At 36.5% G+C, this 12,003-nt stretch overlaps 2 protein-coding genes across 3 annotated transcripts in view; both read right to left on the reverse strand.

The window, feature by feature from the left end:
- The window catches only part of LOC310716403 (antigen WC1.1-like), a 149,595-nt gene that overhangs the window by 42,347 nt on the left and 95,245 nt on the right, over nt 1-12,003 (reverse strand). The gene's annotated exons all lie outside the window — the stretch shown is intronic.
- The window catches only part of nudcd1 (NudC domain containing 1), a 30,623-nt gene that overhangs the window by 16,133 nt on the left and 2,487 nt on the right, over nt 1-12,003 (reverse strand). For both annotated transcript variants that reach the window (XR_014530567.1, XM_083523656.1), the window contains exons 2-5: nt 10,689-10,843; nt 6,495-6,683; nt 5,797-5,983; nt 3,796-3,984 (exon numbers count right to left, since the gene is read on the reverse strand). Coding sequence is in view for 1 of the 2 variants with exons in the window: in XM_083523656.1 (XP_083379782.1) it covers nt 3,796-3,984; nt 5,797-5,983; nt 6,495-6,683; nt 10,689-10,843 (720 nt within the window). In the remaining variant the exon portion in view is untranslated. The remainder of the gene's footprint in view (nt 1-3,795; nt 3,985-5,796; nt 5,984-6,494; nt 6,684-10,688; nt 10,844-12,003) is intronic.

The raw sequence follows: 12,003 nt of genomic DNA on the forward strand, positions 1-12,003 counted from the left end.
AAAGGCCCAAGGGCAACTCATGTGGTCCTTGTGGGCAACCTGGCCCTGCAGGTTGGTGACCCCTGGTGTAGAGTAAGTGTGTAGAGTGTGTATTTTAGAGTGCAGAGTAAGAGTAACCCATCACTGATATACCAACTGAAATATATGGCAAGATAAATGCACCACCTTTAACTGGCCCAGCCAACAAAAAAATAAATGAAAAGAGGAAGATGATGACTGGAAAGGCAGCAGGCAGCCCAGATAGATGGCAACATGACAGCAAGGGTTATCAGCCTAAGCTGCAGGGTAAGAGAGAATCAAAAGTGGCTATAAAATTAAGGGGGAGTTAAGTACTCAAGTACCAATTACACCTCAGAGATGTAGAAATCCAAATTCCATACAGACTGGCCTGTCTAGAGCAACTTGAGGGACAGAGGAGCACAACGAGTAAACAGCAGTTAATTGGAGGAATGGGCAAATCACCACTTCCTTTTCAATTGGTTAGGAATGTCAGATAAAAAGAAAACGAGCATTATTGTCCTTAACGGCCATAAGAATAAAGTGCAACTACCCCTTTAGGAGCTTGACTGTGGAGTTATTGAAACCAGATCATAGGAGGTGTTGTTCAACCAGTGGCTCTATTTGAGAATATACCAGCACCAAAGTCTCTAGGGCCAAAATTCTGAGGTACAGAGTGAGAGGAAGTCAAGGTTTCTGATCATTTTGAAAATCAGATGTGACAGAAGTGTCAAACAGTCCAGCTACAACAATTTGTTGGTTTACTGTGCTCACTTGGGACAACATAGAAGAGAAATACAGGCGCCCAGATAAAGATAAGATCTAGATCTACCAGATTGAAATTCTACCTTGGCTATTATGGTGAAGTAGATCAGCCATTTTTTCTGCATTTGGTTAGAGGTGCCACAAAATATGAGCATCACTGCCCGTTATGGCCACAAGATTAAAGTGCAACTCCCATTCAGGAGCATGACAATGATGTAGTGCTCTACCAACAGCTAAAGAGTCTCTAAAGCCAAATATTAAGGTACAGACAGAGAGGACGTATAGTGCCCAGGTGTCAATGGAGGAGATTCCAGAAATCTTCTGGAATCCAGTCAATCTACAATGGACTTTGCAGCCATCTAACCTCTGGAGCTTGAAAAAAAAAACAAAAAAAAAAAACAACAACACTTCTATGCCAGAAAAAGGGACAAACAGAAAAAAACAAACAACATATGTGCAGAATTTTTTCTTTAAATGTATGCTAGTACGTGAGTTGTGTGTAAAATGTGAACACGTACAATTAAAGCAGTGAGACACTGTGTCTTTTTATTTGTGTCACAGGTTGTTGGTGAATGAATCTCCGAGAGGGAATTAAGAAATCTGAGCCTTGGTTCTTGTCACAAATTGCTGTAGATTGTTCAGAGTTAGTCACTTTATATTAATACATCTTGTTGACAGCCAGTCTGTGGGAGACCATTAAAAGTGAATGGAACACCACTGACATGTTGGCATGTTACACAAAAAAAAAAAAAAAAAAAAAAAAAAAAAAGAAATGACTGCAAGTTTACCCAAACGTTTAATTATTTGAATCAATCAAAATGTAAAGCCATTAAAATATGTAGATTTAAATGTTAACTTTTTTGTAAAAAAATAAATAAATAAAATATTTTAAAAAAAGGGATACTTCAGGTCTATTTTTGCTGCAAAACTCACCATTTCTAATTAGTGCATTAGGTGTATTACCGTGCAGCAGGTCCTGACTTGATCTGCGATTCTTTTGTTGAGAAAAGACTCATTATACTTTCACCCCCAGAATGTACATACATTTGATCCTTTATGCTTAGTTCCTTGGACGTATTACCTGCTGTCTAATTGCTTTTCAGTGCTCTCGGTTTTCGATCTAGACTATTAACCAGGCTCAGGAACCGAAGAATTTGCATGAATATACATAAATGAATTAAAGGTTAGATCAAACACTGAAACTTTGACTGCTCGTGCTGAGCAAATGAGCACCTTGCATGGTTGCTATTGCTCTGCATAGACATGAAAGAACCATTAAATGCTCTGAATACTCAAATAATTCCAAAAGTGCTATATCAATTGGGAATACACCAATCCCTTATTATTTTCTCAAATATAATACCCAATACCATTCTGGTACCACTGTCCTCTTAGCCACAGACTTTAAGAGCACTTAGATCTTATCAATGACAAAATATCACTCAGTTTGTATCTAAAAATGTGGCAAATTTGATCTTTTATCTTATTTTCACATATTGCAGTGTGTACATTTGCAAAAATCCCATCGACATGCAGCACATGTACAGTTAAATTGCTGCCTGAAGTTAACATTGAATCAAATTCACCAACCTGATGAAATCTTCAACAACTGATACGTTCCTATCAAACAGAAACCCCTAAATGAAGCAGTAACCAGAATAGAGTCTGGTCATCTGATGTTTTCTTTGAACAAAAACAGTTTCCTGCATGGGTGAAATGTATGTACAGTACTTTCACACTTTCTTTTAACACGTACATACACGAGAACATCCAGAGAGCTCAATGAAATGTTACTGCTTCCACTTGTGTCCACATGGGCTGAGATAAACACTGTAGGTGTTAATGTACCATCATAGGTGTTAATTTATCTGTTGAGGGATTGCTTGCTTGCAGGGATAACTTCTTTGTCTATTAATTATTTTCTGCCCTTGGGGACAGATATATTTCATTATTACCTGACATACCGGCCATCCACTGTAACCTCAACATACTCATGCCTCATGTATGATACAAAGGGTTACAGAGAATTCAAAAACAAATGAGCAACGAAACATACCTTGGATTGATTGTTTTGAGGTCTATAGTGCATGTAGAATGATATCTACAGTGGCTACATGAAAGAATGAATGTAAAATAAAGCTTAACAAAGGAAGCCGCATGGTTTTCTCTTGTTGCGTTTTTCCTCTTTCTGTAGTGGTTTGTTTTGAATCATGTCTATGATTTCTTCTCTAGTTTCTATGGAGACCAACTCAAGGACGCTGAGCACATTTACATTTCCCCCAAGTTTAATCTTCTGTCTCACAAAATGTGGACGAGTCTAAAAAGGCTTGCTCGAGTTGTATAAAGAAATACGGATACTCAAATTCAGACTCAAGTCATCATTTGGTGGGGCCAAATAAACGTGTTTTTGTTTTTGTTTTTTGTTTTTTTTGGGGGGGGGGGGGGGGGGGGGATGCTAATGCCATTTCTCTTTGAACTTGTCTTGAGGCTCAGAAATGGGCTGCCTGATGTAATAGTGGATGCTTAATGGTCAAGAGGATACAGCATGCTGATCGAGAGCAGCTTTGCACTTTCTCAGACATTAATTAAAACACTTTGGGGAATGAGCACATGAACCAAAATGTGGTTCTTTATAGATTAAGTGATCAAAGGGCTCACACACACACATTTTACATTTTGTGTCGGTATGGATCATCCAAAATGATGGATATATGGTGACTGACCGAGTCTTCTCTCTTCTCAATGATTTATTATATTTTTCTCTCTTGGCACAGTGGGAGTGATGAAAATGGTGTGAGAATGTTTCATTACAAGGGGATGAAAAATCATCTACTGCAACCTCAAACAAAAACCTCAATCCGGTGCTCAGTGGCATGCAACAGATTGTTGGCATGTACATCAATGTCCTGGTGCACTTATTCTGCTTGACACTTCAGCCTTCACTGAAATCATAAGTGTTAACTCCTCACACCAGTATCATCGTATCCTGCGCACTGACACACACTATACATACTAATAATCAGAACCACATACCTGTTTTTTCCACTTCCATGTCTTCAGGTGGTGTGTCCTCCAGAGGGGCACCATCCACCTGCGTAAAGGTGAAGGGTTTTTCTGAAGCCACCATCACCCCTTTGCCCTGAGGCTCCACGGCAGCATAGTGAGGCACTGACTTGCCCTTCATCAACCTCCTCTTACTCACTTCATACTTCTTTTCTTGACCTGCACAAATTCAATTAAATTAGCCTCAACTTAACTGTAAATTGCTTTGCATTATAACACAAACCTAAACACGCTATAGGCATGTGTGAAGTGAACTGTGATGGTCTGATAAGCGGGTGCAGATGTTACCATACCATATGCAGTTACCATAGACTAATTGTTCATTCTATTTTCTGTTTTACTACAAAGGTTAATGTTCTATATCGTATTTATTATTTGTATATATTTCTTGTTCTGGATCACCCCCTCAAATAAATGAATAAAAAGAAACCTTTTACACGTAAAGATCTCAATTAAATTTTTTACAATAAATATGTAATAATACGCAATTTAATCTTGACATCGAAGTCAGTGTAAGATTTTTACAGAATCTCATCTCTTGTACTATTTGAAGCCGAGACAATCAGACATTAGGGCGTCATTAGCTGACATAAGCTGTCCAGGGATTAAATTTTCATGAATACTGAATTTTATTGTGTAAATGCTCCTACGAAAGATGAATCATTTTGTTCATCTCAAGCTTCATAAATGAGGTCTATTATCTCTACCCTACATTTCTCTGCAGCTGTCAGTCCCTACGAAAGAGGATTGTCATCTTATTGTTAGCAAACAATTTAGAATCGACCTAGTACATGCTGTACAATACTGACTTTCCATCCTATAGCATAATACAAAGCATTGTTTTATACTAAGTCTTATTAACTTGAACCTTACACACGTGGCTGCTTTAATCAATCTGGTAAAAACTGAGCTTATGTTTGGAAACATCTTGTCTTTTATAGTTTTTGAGAGACACCTCCATGTTCCTTTTGTTTCCATGCAACAAACAAGGGAAAGTAATGGTAAGATTTACTTTGAACAAACAAATATATAAATGCACAGATGATACACTTTATTTTCATTTCAAAAAGCCTCTCTTAGCATGAAACACACTCTTGGCATAGGGACAGTTCGTTTCTCCAGACATTCAGCTGAAATACTTTGCCATGTCTTTTGTAAAACTTGCCAAAAGGTGATCACTAGCTGGATAATTATTTCTGACCTTGCAATTCAGTTAATCCCAGTGCAGATCAATAGGATTTAGGTGGGGTACCTGGGCAGGCCATTCCATGATAGATAACAGTCCAGCCCACTGCTTGCCCCTACATAACATTTACAGATCTTGGACATATGCTTCGGTTCACGGTCTTGAATTTAAGGTGAAGTTGGTTCCAAATAGCCTCAGTTCATCTGAATGCACGGTGTTGAAATATGGAATGTTGATTCGGTTTTTCCTTTCACCTGGAATAAATCTCCAACCAATCTCCAAAACAACCGCAAACCATAAGGCTTCCACCTCCATGTTTGATTGTGGGGATGAGGTGTGAGGCAGTCTGCTAACATTTTTCCATCTTACAAAAGTTAGAGTCAAATCATCTCATTTGGATTAATCCGTCTAGCGAACTTTCTTCTTTTCATTCACTGTCCAATTCCTGTGTGTTTTTGCCTTTTACCTAATTTGTTGCAAATAAAGAAAAGAACATGCATGTGTCTCGAAAAACATAAAAGACTAAGGGTTTCCAAACTTTAAACAGGATCTGCAATTAAACCATTGTTACAGTATGTGAGCACAACTTACATTTCGAAACACACAGACTAGCAAATGTCTAGTAAAAGTGGTATCTAGACATATTAAAGAAAATCCATTCCAGAAATTCAGCTGGACTTTCTCGAAGCATAGCTTCCCAATGTTACATTTTGCAACACGTGGAAAATACACACATTTCTACACAGTTAAGTGGACAATCTACATTGAAACCTTGTCTTGCTCACCAGCAGAGTTGTGGACTGTAACCCACTCGAGTGTAGTGAAAAACCCACTGCCTTTGGTGTCGTCAGGATCTTTTTGGATACGAAGCAGCAGAAGCTCGATTGCGTGGAACCCTTGAACCCCTGCCTGGACGTGTGAAACGCTGTTCAGGATGATGAAAGGCTCCCCAAAAGATTCGCTAAACATGGGCTGAGGAGAATCAGAATCTTTCAATATTCATATTCATAGAGGGTGACTTATAAGATTAATAGAAACATTACATCATGCTCATAAGGCTGTGTTTAGCTAAAAATGTAAAAAAAAAAATAATAATTATCACACCAGACACACACAATTCACACAAATCAGATCTCTCCTAACATCTTCTAGCCTGACATCTCAAAGCCTGACATCTGGCTAGGTCAATACACTGACCTGTATTGAGTAAGATAAACATAGGGTTATTTGTCAGTCCTCATAAAACGGTCAATTATAATAAGTAGTGAAACTACTAACATTTACATTTATGCCATTTTGCTATCCAGAGCATTTTAACAAGGGTTAAGAGCATTGCTCAATGGTGCAGGAATATCATTATGACGGTGTTGGGATTTGAACTCATGACCTTGCAATCCGGAGCACACTTTCTTTAGAACAGGAAGCAAGCTAGAGTGAGAAATCTATTATATATATACTGTATCATGAGAGGGTTCGCGCTTACTTCCCACTTTAACTGAGAGCTCTGTCCTCGGTTGCCGGTGCGTAACAGGATCAGAGTTCCGGCCCCGTCCGAGAGAGCAGCCCAGGTAGCAGAGGTCAGACTCAGAGAAGCACAAAGTCTTTCGTCCTCATGTCCGCTGCGGTCAGCGGTCATCCGAAACACCTCTCGAGGTTTCCCCAGGGCCGTGTCCTATAGCGAGAAGGTGAAAGATGATTATTCTCAGAGGATTAGGTTCACACTGAATATCGGCTGAGAGGGGATTATAACAATGAGTATAGCAAACACAACCAGCTCTTCCTCCCAATCAAAGATTATTTGTTTCATCTGATTTAAATTTGTTGTCCTGTTGCTAGGCATCGCAGCAGCCAATCGCCTCTCTAGGTTCCATGAGTCACTGCGGTGCTCAGCGTGTTCATGTAGATGAGATTATTACAAAAATATGAGCTCCTGCAGATCTGAAGTGAGTCTTGAGCTTTTACAGAGTAACTAACTCTAAGCCTGGCTGTGATATAAAACATCATTTATGTAGCCAGTAAATAAGAGGATTAACTGTTAATACTGTAACAAATACTATACCATTATAATCAGATAATCTGCACATGTATGAGAATATAATATCAAATTACTGTATGTAAACAGAATGAAAATCCTAAACGTTTTTAATGGTTCTGCGGATTGTAGTTTTTGGCAGTTATATGTCTTACCTGCATTCAAGCCCCGATTGGTTCAAATGCAAAATTACATAATAATATAAATTTAATGTAGTAATATTTTTAAATATTAAAATAGACAAAATAAATATCCACTCAATGCCTGTTTGACTAAATTAATTAATCAGCAACGAGAATTAATGGACTGCAATTTAGAGTTGATGCTTAGCCTCCATTGCCTGGGATCTATGATTTGATTCTTTCTGCGATTGAGACTAAAACTTTCTTTCAGCTTCTCCCATTAGGGGTCGCCACAGCGGATCCTCCGCATGTTTTGATTTGGCACGTTTTTACGCTGGATGCCCTTTCTAACGTAACCCTCCCCAATTTATCCAGGGTTAGGACCGGCACTAAGGGTGGCTGGGGTCGGTTCCCTGACCGGGGATCGAACCCGGGCCTCAGCGGTGGGAATGCTGCATCCTAACCACTAGACCACCAGGGAACCTTCTTTCTGCGATTGAGACTAACAAACTAAAAGCAGGCAGGAGACTACACAAACAAATGATGGTACGAGAGAATCTTAGATGTTTTGCTAAGTGACTTGCTAAGACCATTAAAAGCTGCACGTGTTCCATTTTTGCCGTTTTCCCCAAAATTTTTTATTATATTTTGAAAATCATAAAACAAAAATTAGGTAGTAAAACACACGGCGACATGATCAAATCAACAAATCCAAAACATATAATATATTATACCTTATATCTGGTTAGTTGGTAAATAGATAATCCAGTGGTCACTTATTTTATACCATGGTCAATATGAATGCTCGATTCTGATTGGCTGGAATCTCTGAATTCGCAGTATTACAGTACAGTAATTTAACGCATATGCATACTGCATTCTATCGTCCATTCGATCTTCATGGGAAAGATTTGCAGCATTTCAAGTATGAGAATAGATATATAAATGCTTGGTGCTCTTCTTAAAGCAGTCAAAAGCTTCCTGGATAGTGAAGGCAGAGCATTTAGTACACCTCAAGATAGAGACATGTGACCAATATATTAGGAGTTTTTTTCTTAAAAAAAAAAAAAAAAAAAAAAAGTGCTCAATTGACCTAATATTCATAACAGTGATTTTGGTAACAGTTCGATGTGTCCGTAGGCAGACAGGAAACATTATCTAAAGCATCACGTGTTTTTCTATTCACCTTTTCTTTGTGGGTTTCTCCAAATGACTGACTGTTCATTGTGTAAATTACAAACTTCTGATCCATTCAGAGTGAATCAAAGAACTCAGAGGGATAATTAGTGTATAATTACAGCATTCATTCTTTATATTATATAATTTTACACTGCTGGTAATTAAAGCGTAAAAAATGCACAAGAAAATCGATTTTCTTTGTATTTTGCTTTCAGAGATTATTATTATTAGTGATTTACATTTGATCATTCGCCAGATGCCCTTATCCAGAATGGCTCCTTTATACAACCCGGCAGTTAAGGGTTAAGGGCCTTGCTCAAACGCCCAGCAGTAGCAGCTTGGGGATGCTGGGATTTGAACTTACAACCTTCTGATATAAGTCCAACAGTAATTGATCCGACTGCTCATCTAAGTTCAACTAAATCTAATTCTACACTATATAAGTTTAACATACAACATTACGTTTGTGCGCCATCTAGTGAGAGTAATGAATAATATTCATTGGCCAAACAAAAAAAAAAAATAAATAAAATAACAAAAATTTATATTTATATATTTATATATATATATATATATATATATATATATATATATATATATATATATATATATATATATATATATATATATATATATATATATATACACACACAGTACAGACCAAAAGTTTGGACACACCTTCTCATTCAAAGAGTTTTCTTTATTTTCATGACTATGAAAATTGTAGATTCACACTGAAGGCATCAAGGGCTATTTGACCAAGAAGGAGAGTGATGGGGTGCTGCGCCAGATGACCTGGCTTCCACAGTCACCGGACCTGAACCCAATCGAGATGGTTTGGGGTGAGCTGGACCGCAGAGTGAAGGCAAAAGGGCCAACAAGTGCCAAGCATCTCTCGGGGAACTCCTTCAAGACTGTTGGAAGACCATTTCAGGTGACTACCTCTTGAAGCTCATCAAGAGAATGCCAAGAGTGTGCAAAGCAGTAATCAAAGCAAAAGGTGGCTACTTTGAAGAACCTAGAATGACATTTTTCAGTAGTTTCAATATACTTTTTTGTTATGTATATAATTCCATATATAATTCCACGTGTTAATTCATAGTTTTGATGCCTTCAGTGTGAATCTACAATTTTCATAGTCATGAAAATAAAGAAAACTCTTTGAATGAGAAGGTGTGTCCAAACTTTTGGTCTGTACTAATATATATATATATATATATATATATATATATATATATATATATATATATTCTCCGAATAATGTAATAGGTTTAACCAATTATAATTTTTAATAATTTAGGAAAAAAATATTTTTTTATCATTATTATTATTTAAGCATATTAACAAATCTGAAAAGGATATGTTATAGAAATATACATTTCTAGATTACTTTTAAAAGCATATAAACATCTTAATAGTTTGGTAAATGCTCAAAATAAGTAAAGAGCTCATGGATACTTACAATTATGTAATTACTGACCTATTAAATTATAAATAAAAAAAGAACAATTGCTCTGTTAATTTTTGTGTCTTTGTTTATTTAACTGAACTTTCATTAAAATGGCCATTAAAAAGAAGAACAAAGCAATGGTTTACTTAGTATTCCTGAAGAGACTGTAAAATTGTTCAGTTGGTTGAAATGCATTCTGTATAGCACTATTTGTCTTTAATACAGTGCCCACTAACATTAGCACCCTTGGAAAAATATAAGCAAAAGAAAGCTGTGAAAGACTGCAGCGATCAGCAGAATACATGTAAATCATTCACTGTGAAGAAAGGTTGCCTTTATTAAAATGTACATTTCACTTACATGCTTGATTCTACAAAATGCTAAAGGTAGTTTATGTATGTTTTCTGGGCTCTATGGGTTTGTGCCACCAATGTACCCCAGCACATTGTTGCAGTTATCTAATCGGCCAAACAAAGAAATACGCAAAACATCATGGAGATTCAGTTCTAATGCTTTAGTTAATGTTTGTAGAGACACTGAATGATGTAAAAAACTCATTAATGAGCCTGTCTGAGAAAATAAATAGAGTATCATTCACCCATCCGTATGTCCATCCCTCCATCCATTTATTCATTAAAACCTCACTCAAAATGCAATGTTATATAAACGTGTTATAAGTTTTTTATATATATACACATATATACACACACACACACACACACACACACACACACACACACACACACACACACCTACACTTTAAAATCTCATAGTCTAATGGATTATTTCTGCTAATTACAGCACAAATCAATAGCATGCTCTTGGGTTTCCATGTTTCCTCTACAGTCTTAGTGCTGATCATTACATTCATTATATGCTGCTTAAAATACTCACCAATGTGACCTTCAGATTCAGCACTCTTCCTTTGCAGTCAATAAAGTACACACACTCATCGTACCAGGGATCCTTGTGGAGGTAATTGTACATGCCGAAAGCCTTCATGTGGTCCAGAGTGTACTGGGTGTCTTTCAGTTTCACCTCTGCCACCCCTACAAGAAAAACAGAAAAGATTCTTTTTTAACAATATAATGATAAAAAGATATTTATTAAGAAACCATGGAATTGACCAACCTCCTAATATAAAAGCTAGGAAAGCACCAATGACTGTTTTGAATTTGGGATGCGCGGTATACCGGTACTGGGAAAAAAAACCGGTATACAGTATTATATCATTTCAAACGGTACGATATCGTAATTTTGCTGAATTCGTCATTTTATACGCTGCTGTTCTGAATTTGGCCTGTAGGCGGCAGTGCTTGCTTAATTGCTGCGAAACCGTTAAGAAAAGGTAAAGATATGCAAATGTATTCATTGTTACTTCAGTTGCATTATTTATTTTTTTTCTTCAAAGGCAAAATTTTACTATTGATCTTAGTATGTTTTTTGTTACATTTTAGGACTTTTTATTTGCACTGTAAAGATAAGAAGATTTTAATATATTTTCATTGCTTTACTTATATATTATATACTTATATTTTATATATATATATATATATATATATATATATATATATATATATATATATAGAGAGAGAGAGAGAGAGAGAGAGAGAGAGAGAGAGAAAGAGAGAGAGAGAGAGAGAGAGAGAGAGAGAGAGAGGTTTCCAACATCAAAATGTAACCTATGTTCCCTGTAGTTTTTTGGGTTTTTTTGCAGTTTGAAACAGGTATTATGATATAAATCTATTTTTACTATTTATTTTTTTATTTTATCAAATTGTTTTTAATTCACTTATTTTTGAGGCTGGTTATTTGTTAGAATTACATTCTGGTATTATACTGAAGCCAAAATTATGGTATGAAGCCATACTCACACTCCATGGGGAAAAAAGTTTTTGGAGATCTGAGCATAAGATTGGTACATGCTCTTTGAATATTCCATTACAAATGTTGCTGTTATAATAACCTATAAACTTCTTAGAAGTTGTTCCATAGATGTTGTTGCGTGTTGGCAAAGTCAGGTATGATGTAGGGTGAGGAGGCCTGGGGTGCAGACAGTGTTAAAAATTCATCCTAAAGATGTTCAAAAGTAATAAAACTGCAGCAATTTAACATTTTTTTTTATTTAAAGACAGTGTTGTGTCCCCAAACTTCATATCTGTGGTCTGAGAACAATTGATTTTGCCTGAAAAAGCTATATTTTTTTTAC

Source organism: Silurus aristotelis (genome assembly GCF_946808225.1).
Source record: "Silurus aristotelis genome assembly, chromosome: 21".
In the NCBI taxonomy this organism is placed as follows: domain Eukaryota; kingdom Metazoa; phylum Chordata; class Actinopteri; order Siluriformes; family Siluridae; genus Silurus; species Silurus aristotelis.